At 32.3% G+C, this 22,568-nt stretch overlaps 1 protein-coding gene across 1 annotated transcript in view; it reads left to right on the top strand.

The window, feature by feature from the left end:
• Nucleotides 1-22,568, top strand: part of MYO16 (myosin XVI) — a 944,954-nt gene that overhangs the window by 676,632 nt on the left and 245,754 nt on the right. Inside the window, exons 23-26 of the mRNA XM_053707787.1 lie at nucleotides 11,274-11,349; nucleotides 15,826-15,998; nucleotides 17,415-17,495; nucleotides 18,005-18,210. Coding sequence (XP_053563762.1) covers nucleotides 11,274-11,349; nucleotides 15,826-15,998; nucleotides 17,415-17,495; nucleotides 18,005-18,210 — 536 coding nt within the window. The remainder of the gene's footprint in view (nucleotides 1-11,273; nucleotides 11,350-15,825; nucleotides 15,999-17,414; nucleotides 17,496-18,004; nucleotides 18,211-22,568) is intronic.

Here is a 22,568-nt window from a genome sequence, read left to right as displayed (position 1 = left end):
TACTAACAATAAACTACAGCAATAGCCCTTAAAATTGCCTTTTGTACAGCATTGTCTAAAGTTATTTAGCTTTTTTATTCAAAATAAATAAATAAATAATAACTTCACCACTCTACAAGTAACCCCCCATCCCTCAAAAAAGGCTATCTAGAAAAAAAACACTCTACAAATTCCCCTGGATAGGGTATTTAGCTATTTTGCTGCCCATAAAAAAATAAAATAAAAAAATCCTAATCTAAAAAAAAAGAAAAGAAAAAAAAAGCCACCCAAAAAATCTTAACAATAAACCTCAAAGATAGTATTCACAAAAGATCAATCCGGGTGGTCTTCTTATCTTCATCCTATCATCTTATCTTCATCCATCTTCTTATCTTCCATTCCTGACGTCCTGTTCATGTGTTCATCAGCTACACTCTGAATTTTTAATGTGATGTACCCTCTTTATATAGGGGCACCCTTCTATTCCTATTGGCCAATTTTTAAGTTCAAATTAAATTCAAGTTTTTTTCTATTGGCCGATTTGAATTTGAAATTGAAAATTACCTAATAGGAATGCAACAATGCCCCCTACATAACCTTGCATTCAAAATTCAGTGTGCATGAAGATAAGAAGACCACCACCAGAATGAAGATAAAAAGATTGCCGCCAGGATGAAGATAAGAGGATCGCCGCCAGGATGAGGATAAGAAGACTGCCGCCTGGATGAAGATAAGAAGACCACTGCTGGGATGAAGATAGACCACCGCTGGAATTGGAATGAAGATGGAGCACTGTCGCCCGTTTTAATCTATTTTTATTATTCAAGTAAGGTTAGGCTTTTTTAAGGGTTCTAAGCTTATGGGGGTTAGCTGGTTATGGGGTTAGATGTTAGTGGGTTACTTTGCAATGGGGGTTGTGACGGTTTAGGGGTTAATAGTGTAGTTGTTTACTTTGCGAAAGAAGTTGGGGTGTTTTAAGGGTCAATAGCATGGTGGATTATTTTGCGGGGTTGTGGCATCTTAGGGGTTCATAGTGTAGTGGGTTAGTTTGTAGTGGGGGTTGTGGTGGTTTATCAGTTAATAGTGTAGTGTGTTAGTTTGCAATATGGAGCATGTTGGTTTAAGGGTAAATAGAATAGTTTAATGCAATTGTTTCCTCTAGCTAAACTCTTTACGTGACCTGAAAGTTTAAGCATTAACTTACTTTCAACTTGTAATGTGAGCGGACATTGCTACTCAATGCCACCCGTAGAAAATATGGGTAGTGTAAATTACCGGGAGTTTTCCCAAACTAATTTGCAGTAATATAAACAACACACCACTAGTAATATGAATTTGAGCATAAAGAATGCCACAATCTCGTAATTGCATTTATGCTCCTTGCACTAACTATAGCGCTCCACTCATAATTTGTCCCTAGATATTATTGTGCTGCATACTATTTCAGTGTATATGGTTTTTACTTTAGAAATATAGATAATTTTGTTGTCACAAAATATAGCCTAGAAAAGTATTTAGAGTTTATAGCCAAAGAGTTATTTTTTTGTACTGTAATTTCAGTTAAAGGGATACTAAACCCAATTTTTTTCTTTCATGATTCAGATAGAGCATGCAATTTTAAGCAACTTTCTAATTTACTCCTATTATTAGTGTTTCTTCGTTCTCTTGCTATCTTTTTTTTTTTTTTTTTTTTTTTTTAAAAAGCAGGAATTTAAAGCTTAGGAGCAAGTCCATTTTAGGTTCAGCACCCTGGATAGCGCTTGCTTATTGGTGGCTACATTTAGCAAACCAATAAGCAAGCATAACCCAGGTTCTGAACCAAACATTGGCTGGCTCTTAAGATTAAAATTCCTGCTTTTTAAATAAAGATTGCAAGAGAACAAAGAAAAAAATGGTAATAGGAGTAAATTAGAAAGTAGCTTAAAACTGCATATTCTATCTGAATCATTAAATAAATAATCTGGTTTTAGTGTCCCTTTAAGATAATACATTTTGCAAACGTAGGCTTCTAGTGTACATAACAAATGAGAAACCATTTATTGCAGTTTGTTGGGAATATCATTTTTTTGTCAGTATTAACTATTTTTGATTTCTTTAAGAATTTATGGATTTTATACGAATGTTTGCTACTGATTTTTGAAAAATAAGTGTATATTTTTATCCTAAATGCTAACATATGTCAAAGATAAAGGAAAAATATAGTTTGAGTTCTAATGCTATCAAGCAAAACATCCTCTTACCTGAGGCAAAGGTGGTTCCAAAAGTATAATTTTTTGTACACATTTGAGTCTTGAAAGTTCTTGAGGATAAAAAAGGTGTCTCGAAAATCTTGATATTGTTAACTCTTCAGTATGATATACATCCAGACTAATATGACTGCTTGCTCTAATGTTTCCCTGTGTATATATTACTGGGGGGGGGGGGGTAGTCAAAAGAGTTTCAATTAAAAACTTAATACATACATTTTGAAATAAAGAAAAAATAAAAAAATAAAAAAAATGTTTCTGGATATTATACAAGTGCAAAATATAATATCTCATAACAGTGTTATTACCCTATATATATAAAGAAAGAAATCTAAATACTGATTATTTTAGAGGAACCCTAGCATGTGTTTTTTCTTAAAAAATCTACTACATACTATCTTTCAATAAAAAAAAAAGCAGAAGGAGCAATATAATTCAAGAAGGAGAGTGCACTCACCAGATCTTTTTTGCACATTTATATATATATATATATATATATATATATATATATATATATATATATATATATATATATATATATATATACATCGAAATAGTTAAAGGGACAGTCAACACCAGAATTTTTGTTGTTTTAAAAGATAGATAATCCCTTAATTACCAATTCTCCAGTTTTGCATAACCAACACAGTTATAATTATACACATTTTACCTCTGTAATTACCTTGTATCTAAGCCTCTGCAGACTTTTTTGACAGACTTGCATTTTAGCCAATTAGAGCTGAGTCCATGGTAAATTCACGTGCATGAGCTCAATGTTATCTATATGAAACACATGATCTAATGCCCTCTAGTGGTGAAAAACTAACAAAATCCATTTAGATTGGAGGCAGCCTTCAAGGTCTAAGAAATTAGCATTAGAACCTCCTAGGTTTAGCTTTCAGCTAAGAATACCAAGAGAACAAAGCAAAATTGGTGAGGAAAGTTAATTAGAAAGTTGTTTAAAATGACATGCCCTATTTGAATCATGAAGGTTTTTTTTTGGACTTGACTGTCCCTTTAATCAAACCAGCTCATAGAACTACCCAAATTAATTATTTAGTACAGAAAAACCTGAGACCTCAACAAAAATGTGTCATAGGGTGCATCGGAGGAATCATTATTTGGAATAAATCTCATATAAGGTAGAAAATAAGATAAGAAAAGAAAAAGACAGAAATAATACAGGATTTCTTAGCCAGCACTATCCATCTTAAACTATAATACCTAAATAGATATTCCATATATGTAGAGGTATCTAATCACACCAGAAACAAAGATAAGGAATACATTATGTTATACACAAAATACTAATGGCTAGATTACGAACCTTGTGTTAGCCTTAAAAAGCAGCATTGAGAGGTCCCAACGCTGCTTTTTAATGCCTGCTGGTATTACGAGTCTGGCAGGTACAGGTGTACCGCTCACTTTTCTTCCGCGACTCGAGCTTACCGCAAATCCACTTATGTAAATTGCGTATCCTATCTTTTTAATGGGATTTTCCTAATGACGTTATTACGAGTCTTGGAAGAAGTGAGCGGTAGACCCTCTCCTGTCAAGACTCCTACCGCATTTAAAAGTCAGTAGTTAAGAGTTTTATGGGCTAACGCCGTAACATAAAACTCTTAACTAAAGTGCTAAAAAGTACACTAACATCCTCAAACTACCTATTAGCCCTGAAACCGAGGGGTCCCCCCACATCAGAAACACTTAAATTAAAAGTTTAACCCCTAATCTGCTGACCAGACATAACCGCCACTTTGATAAATATATTAACCCCTAAACCGCCGCACTCCCGCCTCGCAAACACTAGTTAAATTTTATTAACCCCTAATCTGCCGCCCCCAACGTCACTGCTACTATATTATAAGTTATATATATAAGTTATCAACCCCTAAACCTAAGTCTAAACCTAACCCTACCCCCTAACTTAAATATAATTTAAAATAATCTAAATAAAATTACTACAATGAAATAAATTATTCCAAATTAAAACTAAATACTTACCTGTAAAATAAACCCTAAGATAGCTACAATATAACTAATAGTTACATTGTAGCTATCTCAGGTTTTATTTTATTTTTACAGGCAACTTTGTATTTATTTTAACTAGGTACAATACTTATTAAATAGTTATTAACTATTTAATAACTACCTTGTTAAAATAAAGACACATTAACCTGTAAAATAAACCCTAACCTAAGTTACAATTATACCTAACAATACACCATAATTAAATTAATTACCTAAACTACCTACAATTAATTACAATTAAATTAAATAAAGTAAAGTCTGCAAACCCCCCCCCACTAAATTAGAGAAAATAAAAAAATAATTACAAGAATTAAACTAATTACACCTACTTTAATCCCCCTAATAAAATTAAAAAAAACCAAAATAATAAAAATCCCTACCCTATACTAAATTACAAATAGCCCTTAAAAGGGTTGGATCAGCCAATATGACTGAGCTTGCATTCTATTGGCTGTTCCAATCAGCCAATAGAATGCAAGCTCAATTCTATTGGCTGATTGAATCAGTCAATAGGATTTTTCCTACCTTAATTCCGATTGGCTGATAGAATCCTATCAGCCAATCAGAATTCAAGGGATTCCATCTTGGATGACGTCATTTAAAGGAACCTTCATTCTTCGCTTGGACTTCATTTGAAGAGGATGCTCCACGTCGGCTGGATTTAAGATGGACCTGCTCCGGATGTATGAAGATAGAAGATGCCGCCTGGATGAAGCCTTCTGCCCGTCTGGAGGTCCTCTTCTGCCCGGATTGGATGAAGACTTCTGCCCCTCTGGAGGACCACTTTTGCCCGGCTGAGTGAAGACGGCTCAAGGTAGGATGATCTTCAAGGGGGTAGTGTTAGGTTTTATTAAGGAGGGATTGGGTGGGTTTTAGAGTAGGGTTGTGTAGGGTGTGTTAGTGATGAGTTTTAATGTGGGGGGTATTGTATTTTTTTTTTCAGGTAAAAGAGCTGATTACTTTGGGGCAATGCCCCACCAAAAGCCCTTTTAAGGGCTATTTGTAATTTAGTATAGGGTAGGGAATTTTATTATTTTGGGGGGCTTTTTTATTTTATTAGGGTGATTAGATTAGGTGTAATTAGTTTAAAATTATTGTAATTATTTTTTTATTTTCTGTAATTTAGTGTTTGTTTGTGTTTTGTACTTCAGTTTATTTAATTTAATTGTAGTTAATTGTAGTTAGTTTATGTAATTAATTTAATGATAGTGTTAGGTGTAATTGAAATTTAGGTTAGGATTTATTTTACAGGTAAATTTGTCTTTATTTTAACTAGGTAGCTATTAAATAGTTAATAACTATTTAATAACTATTCTACCTAGTTAAAATAAATACAAAGTTGCCTGTAAAATAAATATAAACCCTAAGCTAGATACAATGTAACTATTAGTTATATTGTATCTAGCTTAGGGTTTATTTTATAGGTAAGTATTTAGTTTTAAATAGGATTAATTTATTTAATTGTAGTAATTTTATTTTGTTTTATTTAAATTATATTTAACTTAGGGGGGTGTTAGACTTAGAGTTAGACTTAGGTTTAGGGGTTAATAAATTTAATATAGTAGCGGCAACGATGGGGGCGCCAGATTAGGGGTTAATAAATATAATGTAGGTGTCAGCAATGTTGGGGGCAGCAGATTAGGGGTTCATAGGGATAATGTAGGTGGCGGCGGTGTCCGGAGCAGCAGATTAGGGGTTAATAATATTATGCAGGTGTGGGCGATGTAGGGGGCGGCAGATTAGGGGTTAATAAGTGTAAGATTAGGGGTGTTTAGACTCGGGGTTCATGTTAGGGTGTTAGGTGTAGACATAACTTTTGTTTCCCCATAGGAATCAATGGGGCTGCGTTAGAAGCTGAACGCTGCTTTTTTGCAGGTGTTAGGGTTTTTTTCAGCTTAATCTGCCCCATTGTTTCCTATGGGGAGATCGTGCATGAGCACGTTTAGCCAGCTTACCGCTACCGTAAGCAACGCTGGTATTGAGGTGAGATGTGGAGCTAAATTTTGCTGTACGCTCACCTTTTTGCGGCTAACGCCAGGTTTAAAAAACCTGTAATACCAGCGTTGTCTTAAGGGAGCGTTAAAAAAAAAATGCTTGTTAGCAACGCACCCCTGTTACCGCAAAAATCTCAAATATCTAAAACAAGACAAACAAATATATCCCACCTTGAACTAGCTAAAAACATATACCAATGGACATGGTAGAGGAAGATATGCAACATTTTAAACAAACTATTTCTACATATAGTTATTTTTGATGAGCTACAAATTTAAACATAAAAATAACATTATTTTTTGTTAAATGCAATTTACTTCTGAGATGCATGAACGATTGTGAGAATTTTTTTTTATTGCCTCACAACTATTTCCCTGAGACTTTTAGTGTTGTCTTAAGTACTTTTACATTATACTGTAAAAATGTTACACACTAATTAACTCTGGCTAATGAGTACCCTCTGGGAGATCTGTACCTTTCTAGAACTAGTAAAGAGAAGTTACTTAATAGTTACCACTTGTGACCATCACAAGGTAAATTCCACAACACAATTGCGTAACCTTATCTTGCTTAGTGTAATTGTCTTTGCCCCCAGGTTAAACAAAAGGGCTTAAGTTATTTATAAGCATCTGTGGAATATATTTAAGATGTTCTACAACAACCTTCTCAATTCCTTCTCACATTCTTTTCTAATTAAATCAAAAGCAAGAACCTAACATCAGAGTTGATAGGAATTTGGAATAAGTGTTGATTTACGGTCCATTGCTCCTAAGAATATAATCTTTCATGTTTTCACATAGTGCAACAAACGTCAGCACAGGCATTCTTACTGCTTGAAAACAAACTGAATCAGGTGCCTTTGGGGGTTTAAAGTCTCTTTATCAAACTTTCATCTCCCTGCCCTGGTATTCATAAATAATATCTTACTACAATGACAACATGCTGAATACAGCTTAAAATGCTAATATTATATAAGTGGATTTTTGTTTTTACTAAATATCAGAGGTTTGTCTTCCTGTAGGATGTAGACAGTATTATTAATACCACAAAAAGGTGATTTTAAACTTATTTGTAAAATGTCTGACAAGCCTGAAAGATATAAAAAGCATTCGTTGTTAAAACTTTAAATGGAGACAGTCCCCATTGAAGCAATACAGTTATAAAAGGCACTAAAGATAACTAGACATTATTTTTCACATATAATTGCTTTTTTGAGCATACTTTACAGAAAATTGCCTCACATGTCAGTACTTTAGCATAGTTAGTTACATGGAAGTATCAAAAAAACCATGACCTAGATTCAAGAAAAGCAGTGAAAATATCATCTAGCCGAAAAAAAACGCAATGCAACTTCTCAACTCAAAAATTGTGAGATTCATAAATATTTGTGACCATTTCTTAGGGCTGCTGTATTATAATTAACGGAGCTGCATTTATCTGCCAGCCATTCACTTCTGGATACTTAGAACAGAATTCATTGTGAAGGATAATAGCATCACATAAATAGGTTTAAAATATTATAAAAAATGAATTAAACTGGTGTAGGGGAATCCAGACCACACCTAACATGATCAGCCCCTAGTTTGCATCTGTGAGATTGCTGAGACAATTCATTCTATCTAATGAGACTACTTGACTATAACTAAACAGATGTGTATGTTTAACAATTTCATGCTTTTGAAGAACATGTTTTGTAAACGTGTTTCTGACATGTTCGGGTGTACTGGGCACCTCATATAATTATACATGTTATTTTCAGGAATGGCCTTTGCCAATATGCTGGAAAAAAAAGTGAATGAATTTTAAATATGAACTTAGGAGATCAACAAGACCCTTGTCAACATAATGAGCCCTCAGAAATCTAACCCAATGTATCATGATTATAGTTAGTGCTAGGGACAAAAACAAGTATTGCATATTGGCTCATTTGTACTGTTCTTTCAAAGAAAGCTATTTCTGATAAGATTATGGTAGAACTTAGATTGACTGGTTGTCTTCTTACTATTAAGTACACATATCAAATACATATTTGCTCAGCATGCAGAATTTTTTCTAAAACTTAAAATTTAACAGTGGTGTTAAATGAAGGATTTAGTGTGCAGTACACACTCGAACAGATCACTAAAAACTACTAATAGACCACAGCACACAGACACTGCACTCCTGTTATAGAAAACAGTAAAATATACACAATACATAAATACTAGATGTGTGCAGCCAAGAAAATTTCATTTCAGACAAAATGTTGTATTCGTTAGCTGCACTATTTGGTATTCCTTTTGTTTCAAACTAAATGAATACTGAATTTTAGTAACTTTTACATTAGTTTTCATTAAAATGAAGGTATATGTTTCAAAGCTACGGGTAAAAAGTTGCCATTAGCTATAATATTTAACCTAACGTGATCTGAAGAGCACACTAACCTGATCCTCTTCTTGCCAGAGCCCTGGCCACACCAAGATGAGATTGAGTGAACTCGGCTCACAGGACCTGTTAGGGTAGGTATTGTACCCCTAAAAAGATTTAAAGAAAACAAATGAATACTGACAATTTCCATCAGTATTTTTTTGTTTTCTTTAAATTTTGCTGGTGCATTCAATCAGATTCATTTTTGTTTACGAAAATTAATATCTGTTTTTTCGTTATGAATGTGCATTTGTAACAAAACAAATGCATAATACATACATATATGCAAACATAGGCAAAGACAGGCACAGCCACATATATATGTAAACAGGTTTGCAGAGAAATAAATAGTTTTGATCTATGTTTGAAATTCACATTTATGATCAAGGCTTAACTACCTTTAACAGGATGCTAAAATAATCTGTTTACTACTTGCATAACATTTAAATCAAAGCAGCAACATATAGGCCCATATTTATCAAACTCCATACGGAGCTTGTGGGCCTGTGTTTCTGGCGAGTCTTCAGACTCTCCAGAAACACAAGTTATGAAGCAGCGGTCTAAAGACCGCTGCTCCATAACCCTGTCCACCTGCTCTGTGCAGGCGGACAGGAATCGCTGGAAATCAACACCTCCATGCTGGTGGCCGATTGGCCGCGAGTCAGCAGGGGGCGGCGTTGCACCAGCAGCTCTTGTGAGCTGCTGGTGCAATGTTAAATGCGGAGAGTGTATTGCTCTCCGCATTTAGTGAGGTCTTGCGGACCTGGTCCGCACTGTCGGATCAGGTCTGCAAGACCTTTGATAACTAGAGGCCACTGAGCACTTGTCAACTGATGTAGTGTGAGGGTGGCAATTTTACATTTGCAGATTGAAAGGGGGCCATTAATGCTGAATGGATTGTAATTAATATCCAAGTGTAACAATCTTTCCTCATTACTTTAAACAACTTAACATTTTGTTTATCCAATGTTTATAAAAACAAAAGACATTCGGTCAGGGTATCTGTGAATGTCAGTAGATAATATATATATATATATATATATATATATATATATATATATATATATATATATATATATATATATATATATATATATATATATATATATAATAAAATAAGTATGCAATCTATCAAAAATTACATTTGAGCATGCTTAATACCATTCCTGGATACATTCTGTGTATTGTAATTCTGAGGTCAGACATGAGATACCTTGCTGATTACACCTCATAATTCAGCTCAGACCCCCTCCCCACTCAATATGCTAAATTACATTTGCTCAGATCAAAATCTATGAAATTAAAGTTACCAGATAATGACCCCTGTGGATAAGCAGATGAAAAATCTACAATATTCAACTCTTTGAAGCTTTAGTGTATGCACAAGAAACAGGTTTTTCATGACAGGCAACTGCTCTGCATGCAAAGTTAATTACCCCATTCTGAGTTGAATCCACAAATTCCAGATGTGCATCTATATGAAGATTAGTAAGAAAAACATCCTTTAACCCTGTGAAAGCTGCATGCATATAACTATTTTGGTTTAAAAAAAGGAGAAATTAGAACTTCATATGAGATAAAATTATGTAGTTTTCAAATATTCAATATGTGCCTCAGACTGTCCAAATAATAGGTACAAATAAATGGATATGAGACTGTCTGTTTGTATAATACTGAATATGAAATGAATTGAGTTCATATAAGTTAACATTCTCCACACCCAGACAATATTATCAACATACATAAGTCCAGACACTAGATATTAAAATGATATCCACAAGCATACTGTATTTATATTAATATGGGACAACAATAGAAATGTAACTTTTAAACACATCTTCTAAAATATGATAAGTAATATACTCATGTTTAGACTCTATAAATACATGCTAAATTATATTAGATGGGACATATATGTTGACCAGATAAGTTTATTAATATCAGGAAATAGTGAGTACATTAAATATACATTTGAAGTTATGTATGTATTGTATGTATTGGGTACTTGTAAAGCACAGCTAATCACCCGTAAGAGTCTCAAGGCACTGCTCATTTTATCGACCTCGGAAGGATGAAAGGCTGAGTGGACCTCGCCGGAGATCGAACCTGCAACCCTTGGGTTTCTACAGAACTCAACCTTATATAGACATATGTATATACATATTTAGACATGTATATGTATGTATCTGCCCTTTGCAACCTTTTTTTTCTCTAACACCTGAGACATCATATCTTTTAAAGCCCTTATATCTTTTTTGTATAATTTTTTAAATTATTTTTTATTAGATGTTGTTATTATAAGTGTAACTGTACTTTTCAATGTATTTTTTATGTGTTTTGTAACACTTTTTGTTACAAGAAACAGGTAACCAGTGCTCTGTGGTCACGCAAACCATCGTGCGTTAACTTCAACTGCGCTAAAGTAATCGTGTTTACTTAGAACTTGTTATACGAACGAAAAACCTGATGCACCCAAACACCTGTGATAATCCCCTTTTTGATTGCTTGTAAATGTTAGCGCTCCACTCACAAGCCCTTAATTCATATCAAACCTGCAAATAATGACAGAAAGTGTGTAGGTAATAGTGACTAATCAAATATATTTGTTTTATTTAGGTAACCTATGATATTTCAAGAGTAATTGAGAAAAATAAAGATATCCTCTCCCAGAATCTTCTTTTTGTCATGAAAGGTAATGTAACACAAGTTAACACTGTACAAAATAATATGCTAATATATGAAACGTGCATATGTGTTGCTGTGCTCGGTTTTCAGTTCACACTAGAACCTTATAGAACCTAAATATTGTTTTAACCAAAATGTTAGGTATATATTAATTAACAGTAATTAAAAACAATTATTTTTTTGCTGTGCAAGGTAAAAATAATGTAATTTTATATAACTATAGCAACTAACTTTAGCTTTTGATAGAAACTCTGATATCATCATTCTTGAATTACAGCAGGTTCTCATTAAGGCTAATAAACAGGAGAGGAAAATCTAAAGCAGATTGTTCTGCAAATCCATACATGCAAATAATATTTTACATGCAAGAATACAGGCTTTGGTTTAATAAAGGGAGAATGTATTAGACTCTAACATAATTGTTCAGATAAAAAAAAATACCTCCAAGAAACCGAGATCTTGAACACAGTCTCCTTGATAGGGGGTATAAATTAGATCTAATACAAAGGGCTTCCTCACAGGTTATCAGTATTGAGAGACAGAATCTTTTGAGAGATCGTGAATTAAGCAAAAAACCTGCTGATAACAAATTGACATTCAATACTATTAGTAACCAGTATTGTGAAATTGTGAAAATCATTACAAGAAAACTGTAGTATACAAATCATCATCACCCAACAAAAATAGGCAATATTTTTGTTGGGTGATGATGATGTGTATACTACAGTTAGGAGAGGCTGTCACTTCATCTCAAGGAGGAATTGTACCTTAAGGAATCTCCTTTCACCAAGCGTGATCCATTCTTAAAAAAAGTATTAACGGTTGACTGTATTTTAAAGGACAATACAAGTGTGGGGAAGATAATTGCAAAGCATGTGGTCATGCTATGGTGAATTGGCAATTCAAATCTAAGGTTACTCAGAGAGTATATGAGGGGAACAGCTGCACTAACTGTAGAAGACATCATGTGGTTAACATGATCATGTGTACAGATTGCAACCAGCAGTATGTTGGAATGACCACTAGGGATTTGAGGGTGCATATTATGGAACACTTAAATAATATATTGACTATAAATACCTGTTCAGCACTAGCTGACCATTTTATATATAAATGTCAGCGCCAAGTGGGGCATTTAAATGGATGGTAATTAATCATGTGAGGTGACTTCCGTAGGGGGGTGATGTGGATGCCCTGATTTTAAGAATGTATATTTACATTATTTACCAGGATACCCCTTGGGTTTAACATTGCAGTGGATATTATCAATGTATGGCACTAGTGGAAAGTCATTTCCCTTCTCCCCACATCCTCCCTCTCCCTTTCCCATTCTCCCCATTCCCCTCCATATTTTCCCTTTTTTTTCCCACCTCCATATTGCAGGTTGCGTACCATTACTAATTCTCTTACAGAATAGGAAATACATTAACTGCATATGATATAGACTTTTTCAGTTGAGTAATTAATGTTTATAAATGAATTGTTAATGTTTAAAAGAAATGTATATCATGGTTCACATAATGTATATAATGGTTTTGAAGCTGTCCAATCAATGATCTGCACAGAATATATAACTTCAGTTGTAGAGTAATTTTGCAGGTCTCTGATAATGTCATAATGCCAAAACATGTCAGACCAGTTGTTTTACACTTGCAAGTGTGTGTTTTTAATATGTTATCCATCTTTAGATAATACATTTTTCTGTTTCTTTTGTGACATTTGCTATTTTGTTTTTTTGTTATACTATGATGCTATCCTCACCATATTTTAAAGTCAATATGGTGATCATTGTATGATAAGCTTTGTTGGCTTTGCCCCAAACTTATCTTTTACAGTTTATGCTGACAAGTTCAACCTTTATCTCGTCAGACCATAGCATATTTTCCCACATGATTTTGGGTGACTGAATGAATCTTTTAATATAATTTAGACAGGTGTGGATGTTCCATTTGTATAATAAAATGTTTCCATCATACTACCCTATCCCAAAGCCCAGACATGTGCAGAATATGAGAGATGTTGTTCACATGCAAGGAGTGACCAGCACCCTTCCCAAAATTCTTTCAGTGTTGCTGTTGGCCTCTTGGTAGCCTCCCTGATACATTTTCTCCTTGTCATCTCATCATCAACTTTGGAGGGTAGTCCTGATCTTTGTAATGTTTCTGTGATGCCACACTTTTTCCATTTATTGATTATGGTTTTGACAGTGCTCCATGGTACATCCAGTGCTTTCACTATTCTTTTATATCCCTTTCCTAATTAGTACTTTTCAACAAATAGCTCTGGTAGTTTCTTTGGTAACTCTTTGCAGACAATGGCTCTCCTTGTAGGATGCAACCCCGAACATTTAAGCAAAACCTACATCAACATTTGACTTTAATCTGAGTTTAATAAAAATCACTTTGATTCATGGTAGGTGTATGCTGCCTACAGGCTTGATTTAGAATGTAATTAGTGAACAAAGTAAGAGCCCTAATTATATTATTATTGCAGACTTATGCAATCAGGGTGTTTTATTTTATTTTTTTTAATTTAAAATGTTCCTAATAATTAATTAATTTTTCTCTTTTTCTGGATTTTTGTTTGTTGGAAGTTCACATTACAAATGGAAAAAGTCAGACATTTACATTATTGTTATATAAGTCTATACATTTTAAAAACTTGCAATTTTATAAGGTTGTGCAGACATTTTATATCCGCTGTAGAGCAAATGAAAAATATCTTCTTAGGTAAGGTATGCAGTTTTCAAAATATTGACAAAACAGAAGTAACATTTGGAGGTGTCCAAAAGAAGAAGTTAAAAATTAAAGTAATAAAAAAAAATGCTTTAACAGGAGTCAAAAGCCATAGTGGAAGGAATACCAGATGATTATATAAATAATCTAAAGAATTACGTATAGTATCTCAGAATAAGTAACCCTAACTAAATGTTTAATATTCATTAAAGTAAGCTAAGGAAACGTGGCTACAAATAAAACTTGCAAAATGGGACATTACCAATGTGGTGAAAAATGAAACACCCATGGAGATTATAAAAGGAAAATAAGAGGTGCATCCCTATTATAAGGAAACAACAATACACAGTATGTGAGTGCTATGTTAGATGCAGCATAGTAAAATAAGCTAAGCACAAATTAAACTAGATGTACAAGGACAATACAGTATCTCAGATCTTCATGTGTAAAAAAACAATAAAAAGGTAATGGTCTTGGGTTATATAGAAGATTTTGTTTTCTGATTTAATATCTTAATCTATTTAATACTCTATAGGATAGTACCATAACCTACCAAGAAGAGTGTGTCTACATAAGCCTTCTGCACAGAACAAGACAGTACCACTACTTTTTGCCATATATCCCTACAGAAAAACATCAATATTCACAAAGCTTAAATACATATAATTAATATGCTGACACAATAATAATTGACATGTAAAAATAATCAAAGTAACTCAATTATGATTAAACAAATATGTAATTTGGATAGCCATAATTCTTCACTAATTTATTGTGCTCTTATAATTCACACAAGCACCTTTTTGAAACGTAAAAAAAAACAATTTGATTTTTTTGTATTTTTCTACAAATTCTGAAACTCTAGTTTTGTTCTTTATGTTAATACAAAAGTATTTGCTATGTTCTCTTTAATCCTTGAATAATCTATGCTATTGCATATTCATTGTGAAATGTATAAAGCAAAAATATTAATTAGAAAGTAATAGATCAGTAAACAATTGTATGACTAAAATCAATTATAATCATACTTACCATCATTAACATCAATTGCTTTACTATTCTAGTTATTTATGGGTAAAAATATACTAACACTGTTATAATTTCTTATTTTTATAATACTGTATAATTAATATAAATTAATTAAATAAATCGTGTCTAATAATTATTATGCTGATGTAATAGAGGCTTGTATAGCTAGTAGACCTATTTTAAACATGGCCTCATACTTAATCAATTAGAGGCAGCTAATAGATAACCGTTGTCATTATTATTCAGTTAAAATATTGATGACAAAATGATGAAAGGCTCACTTCTCCCTTCCAAGGATAGAACCTGCAAGCATGAAGTTTCAGCAGGCTCTGCAAGTCAGTTAGTTAACCCCTTAGGTATTCTTACAAGATGCAATGGTACTCTGAAATATCAAAGTTTCCAGATATTTGATTGGCTTTCCAAAGTGAAGTGAACAGTGTAAATGGCCCAGTTCACTTTTTTATGTAAAAATAATTTAAATTAATGAAACTAACCACAGAGTATGTTAGTAGTATGTTCAAGTAAACTGGAAATTAGACAAACTGCTTTAGAAATTTGTCAACATATGCATATTATTAGCACATGCTATATGTTATCATTTCAGTAATTGACGTTTATGAAATTGGCTACAGCTTATTCCATCTTTGTATTTTTTTGTTTGTTGTTGAGACATATTTCTTATTCCGAGCTTATATCTGATGTATATTTATTTTTTGTAGCCAGTGAAAATTTAGTGATCAACCAAATGTTTCAGTCAAAATTGACTCAAACAGGATCTCTTGTTCCTCCCTATCCATCACTCCGGCTCCGAGGACCCAAATCAGCCTTACTTTTTAAGAAGACAATGTCAGCTTCCAATGATGAAACCAAAAAAATACTGGAACTCAACAAGGTTAGTACTTATCTAAGACTAACGAGAAATCTTTTCCCCAGATAATTTTCAAATACTAAAGTAGGAACATGCCTACCCATTACTCTCTTTTCAACTTTAATAGAGTAGGTTAGAACATATTTTTTCTCAGATAGATACTTTATTTTTCACAGAAAACTGTATAAGAACATTTATACATAAATAGGAGCAATTTATTCTAGCACAAGAAATAAGTTTCCAGATGCAAGTTTTATATTGCTTTTGAAATACTACCTTATTGATGGAATATAGGCTTCGAGGACAATGGATGTTCCTGGATGAGTAGGGGGTAGGGTGCAGAGAGGGAGATATAAATCTAATCCCCTGCCCCTTTATTTTTCTTCCCTTCTTTTTTCTGTTTGTTTGTTCTTATTGACCGACTGCTGAAACTAAGCAGTACAGGATACAGTGTATTGTGTTAAAATGTTTGGAAAACAATTGAATATATATATATATATATATATATATATATATATATATATATATATATATATATATATATATATATATATATATATATATATATATATATATATATATATATAATAGAGATAATTATTGGTTATTTCACCTAGCTCCTGTTTTTTGACTTATATGCTATGAGTACTTTGTAAAGTAATCTGCGCATCACTAAATTATTTTCTTTTTAATTATATATAATAATTATTATATCAGTATAAACTTCATCTCACAATTGAAAAAAAATAAAAAAAAATAAAAAAAATATTTTTTTGTTTAATTTTTAGACCTACTGTATATACAGTATTAAGTGCAAGTGCAAACAGAAATATATAAAAATGTACAATAAAGCAAAGGTGTCAACAAACAATATTTTTCTGTTGCATCAATACAATATTGAGAGTTCATAAATACTAAAGAAAATTGGAATTTTGCAAAACATGAGTCAATTTATTTATTTCAAATTGTGCAGTTAGATTTAGTACATTTAGCACATCAGCCTAATCTGACAAGGGGCAAAAAAACACTCGCCACCATAGGGAGCAAAAGACTGAGCAGTAGGAGAAGTGAATGAGACAAAATGTAAATAAACAGTATGAATATAATTGCAACCAACTTCTGTATTTATTCATTTCAAATGTAAATACAATATACCTACATATGTTATCTGGCATTGAATCCATCACAAGAACACATGTACTTTCCATTTTAGTTCATTATTTATAAGCATGCTAAGAAATGCTTCCTATGTTTATACAGTGGGCTGGCATACCCTTAGAGAATTTCATTTAAAATCAAGATAACTTGAATGCATCATAAGGAAAAATACAGATGTCCCATTCTTTTGATGAAAAGGAAGTTTGTTGTTATATCATCTACAAATGCATCAGATTCATAGAATAAATTAGAATGCCATTTGTGTGTTTCTTTTTACTACAGTTATTGAAAAAGAAGGGATCATCGTCATTTCTACAGAAGCTAGAACGAGGAGGTCCAACGACTGTGAATACCCAACTCAGGGTAAGGATTTTATGATGGATTAAAATAAAAATCATTGCACATTTTTAAAGGTACATCAAACCAATTTTTTTCTTTCATTATTCAGATAGTGTATACACTTTCAAACAATTTTCCAATTTACTTCTTCTATCAAATTTGCTTAATTCTCTTGGTATCCTTTGTTGAAAGAGCACAACTATGAGCTAGCCAAATACACCTGGTGAGCCAATGACAAGAGGCATATATGTGCAGCCACCAATCAGCAGCTTGCTCCCAGGAGTGCACTACTGCTGATGAGCCTACCTAGGTATACTTTTCAACAAAGGATAGCAAATTAGATAATATGACTAAATTGTATAGTTTTAAAATAGCAACATTTCTATATAATACTGTCTGTATTATAAACGTTTATTTTGACTTTGCTGTCCCTTTAAGACAAACTCCATTAGAATACATTAGTATCTTTCTTTATGCTACATACTACATTTTGTTAATTTGATTTTATGTCCTTTTTACATTTTTTTCTACAGAAATCTCTTACAGAGATCATTGGAAAGATCCAGAACAGCACACCACATTTTATGCATTGCATCAAGCCAAACAGTTCCAGACTTGCTGAAACATTTGATCATTTTTATGTGTCTGCACAGCTGCAATATATAGGTGTTCTAGAGATGGTAAAGTTGATACGACATGGTTTCCCTATACGACTTGCATTCACTGACTTCTTGACAAGGTAGATCTTTATTTACTTTTGTAAAATATTGGTATTAAACACCTTAACATAATGATTTAATATACAGAACTTTCAATAGAACTTATTTGAAAGAATGTATTTATATTTTTGTACCATTACTGTTACAAAATGATTGTAGCAGAAGACATTAATTAATACATTTATGTAGTATTTATGCAAATCACATTGACATATACAACATATTTATTAAATTACTCTTTTGGTTCACTAACATTATTAAAGGGACATTGAACACAAATTTTTTTATTTCGTGATTCAGATAGAGCATGACATTTTAAGCAACTTTCTAATTTACTCCTATTATCAAATATTCTTCATTTTCTTGGTATCTTTATTTGAAATGCAAGAATTTAAGTTTAGATGCCGGCCCATTTTTGGTGAACAACCTGGGTTGTTCTTGCTGATTGGTGGATAAATTCATCCACCAATTAAAAGTGCTGTCCAGAGTCCTGAACCAAACAAAAAGCTTAGATGTCTTCTTTTTCAAATAAAGATTGCAAGATAATGAAGAAAAATTGATAATTGGAGTAAGGTTGCTTAAAATTGCATGCTCTATCTGAATCAGGAAAGAAAAAAATTGGGTTCAGTGTCCCTTTAATATTGTGTTATTCTTAACTTACCTGGTTGCATAAGGCTAAAAAATAGCTTTTGCATTATAATAGAATGTTAAAGGGACATGAAACCCAATTTTTTTTTTCATGATTCAGACAGAGAATACAATTTTAAACAACTTTCCAATTTATGACTATTATCATTTTGCTTCATTCTCTTGGTATCCTTTGTTAAATGAGCAGTAATGTACTACTGGGAGCTAGCTGAACAGATCAGTAAACCAGTAACAAGAGGCATATATGTGATCAGTAAACCAATAACAATATGTGCAGCCACCAATAAGCAGCTAGATCTCAGGCCCTGAGCCTATCTAGGTATCCTTTTCAACAAAGTATACAAAAGGACAAAGCAAATTAGATATTAGATGTAAATTGGACAGTTGCTTAAAATTGTATGATGTATCTGAATCAAAAAAAGAAAATGTTTGGGTTTCATGTTCCTTTAAAGATATATTAGTAAATGGTTTGGATAATTAGCAATGCAATGCATTAACTTTACTAATATTTCAGATTGAATGAATTCCACGGTGGTATTATGTATATCTCATCATTTTTGTACATATTTAATAAGATTTTGCTGTTAAATAGTAAGCATAATTAAAGCCTTTTACTAATTCAAATAAATTATGGGCTTGAATGAAGAAAAGGAAAAAAAAAATCAAATACAGTTTCCTTTTACAATGAATCAGAATTTCCAAGCAAAATGCATTGTTTGTTTTGTTTTGTTTTTTTGTGGTTATGTTTTATTTCAAATTCATTCCATATCATTATTTACAATATCTGAATGAATGTACCCCAAAATTGAAAGTAAATTAGTAAATAATGACAAAACTCATCAGTATCCATTTCCACCAGTCAAATACCTTGTACCATGAAATATAATTTTTATTCATTTTGAATGTTTTAATGTTTTTTGAATAAAAATACCTGAAATTCCAATGTTCTTCACATAAAAAATGTCATTTTTATTTTAAAATATATATTTCTATACATATATTTATATTGTTATATAGTTTATAGGTATAGATATACACATATAGTCATATAGATATATAATATATATATTTATATGAATATATATATATATATATATATATATATATATATATATATATATATATATATATATATATATATATATATATATATATATATATATATATATATATATATATATATATATATATATAGAAAGAGAGAGAGAGATAGAGAAATCAAAATAACAACAGTATTGCATTGAGCAATGATACTTTTTTTTATTGGACAAACTATACATTTATAAGTAGACAAGCTTTCGTGAAGAGTTCCTTCCTTTTTCAAGTCTGAAGTCTGAAGCAATAATTGAGAAAGGAAGCTTATCTACTTATAAATGTATAGTTAGACCAATAAAAAAAATTTGATTGCTCTATGCAATACTCTTGTTATTTTGATATCTAAATCTCTAGACTAATACGACTACTCCAATCAACGTTTTATATATATATATATATATATATATATATATATATATATATATATATATATATATATATATATATATATATATATACACACACACAATGGACCCAGCACTCACTCTTCATCTGTGTGTTTATTTGTGATGTTTCGGGGGAACAACCTTCCCCTTCCTCAGAAAACTTACACTGTGAGAATTAAGTGTTTATATACCCATAAGCCCCACCCCCAATCTATTAGCGACAACCAATACCAATCAAAGTAAAACATATCCTATGGTTGTGAACACATGAATTCATGTGAATGTAATAACTAATGCAATATTGGTGTAGTCTAACAAATGCTTATATACACATACATATACTTTAGAGCCCTTTCCAGTCATGCAATATACTTTTTAATTATTTTTGATTTTTGAATGTGTTTTGAATAAAAATACTTTAAATGCCAATGTTCTTCAAATACAAATATGTGTATATATATATATATATATATATATATATATATATATATATATATATAGAGAGAGAGAGAGAGAGAGAGAGAGAGAGAGAGAGAGAGAGAGAGAGAGAGTAAGAGCAGTCGCAGTATAAAAAGTTCTGAAGTTAGCGCATCAGACTTTCGCTTATGTGCTACTGCTAACCTTTTATTTTCAACTTGTAGTATGTGTGCTAATCAAGCCACAATAAAATTTTACTTTGCGCACAGTTAGTAAGCAAGAGAAAAATTTAGCAAGAGAGTTAGTGTGCCACTTGTTATGTAGCCCATAGTTCAAATCAAATATTTTTTTAAGCTTAGGTAACCTAATACAGGGCTAAATTACGAGTGTCCTACTAACTGTAGCATGTGAGCGATATGGGTTATTTTGCTAATATTTGTGCGCGTGGGAAATAGTGAGCATATTATGAGTTGGAAGTAAATGTGTTCACTTGAGCGTAATCAAAATGAATGTGTGTTGGGTTATCTATACATATATATATTTTTAATAGTTTGTGAAAGTCCTGTGAGTGCAATCGCTTGATTTGGTATAACATTATATTTTTTGCACCCAGGCAGCTGGCAGTTGGTGTGTTGGTCTGAAGATTGGTGTGTATATATTTATATATATATATATATATATATATATATATATATATATATATATATATATATATATATATATATATAGGTATAATGTTTTTGGTAAAATATCTATCTATTTACCTATCTCTATCTCTTGCTCTCTCTCTCTATCTGTCTCTCTCTCTTTCTTTCTCTCTCTCTCTCTCTCTCTCTCTCTCTATATATATATATATATATATATATATATATATATATATATATATATATATATATAAGGACATGGGGTGACGTCAGAGGCTGGTGAAGCAGTAGCTAGGATACACCTTCATTCTTTAGATATCCTTTGTTGAAGAAATAGCAATGCACATGGTGAGCCAATCACATGAGGTATCTATGTGCAGCCAACAATCAGCAGCTACTGAGCATATTTAGATATGATTTTCAACAAAGGCTATCAAAAGAATGAATAAAATTAGATAATAGATGTAAATTGGAAAGTTATTTAAAATTGCATGTTCTTTCTAAATCATGAAAGAAAACATATGGGTTGCATGTCCCTTTAAATTGTGTCTTGGAAAACTGGTCAACTTAGTAAACATCTGATTTTAGTCTAAAGGATTGTAACAGAAACTCTTGCCAGATAACAAAATGCTTGCTCTGATTATGAGATCTAGAAATCCAGGCCCATTAAAACATATGTTTAAAACATACTTTTTACTTTAATGCTGCAAATTATGCTTATAGATTCCTTCATTATTCAGTAAATATAAAAATGTCTTGATCCAGTGGTGGCTGGTGAAATTTAAAGATGGTGGGGCGCTTGACCCCACCCCTTTAAATAAAGCCACACCATCAGATGGCACTACCAAATCATTAATTAAATAAATAAAAGGTAGACAAAAACACAGAAAAGCACTCGGGGGAGAGGGAGAGAGAGATGGGGGAGAGGGAGAGAGACACAGAGGGTTAGAGAGAAAGAGAGAGAGAGAGAGAGAGACACAATCACACACAGGGGGTTAGAGAGAAAGAGAGAGAGAGAGAGAGACAATCACACACAGAGGGTTATAGCGAGAGAGAAAGAGAGACGCAATCATACACAGAGGGTTAGAGAGAGAGAAAGAGAGAAACAATCACACACAGAGGTTAGAGAGAGAGAAAGAGAGACACAATCACACACAGAGGGTTAGAGAGAGAGAAAGAGAGAGAGAC

Source organism: Bombina bombina, chromosome 3 (assembly GCF_027579735.1).
Source record: "Bombina bombina isolate aBomBom1 chromosome 3, aBomBom1.pri, whole genome shotgun sequence".
In the NCBI taxonomy this organism is placed as follows: domain Eukaryota; kingdom Metazoa; phylum Chordata; class Amphibia; order Anura; family Bombinatoridae; genus Bombina; species Bombina bombina.
This window is presented reverse-complemented; position numbering and strand designations above follow the sequence as displayed.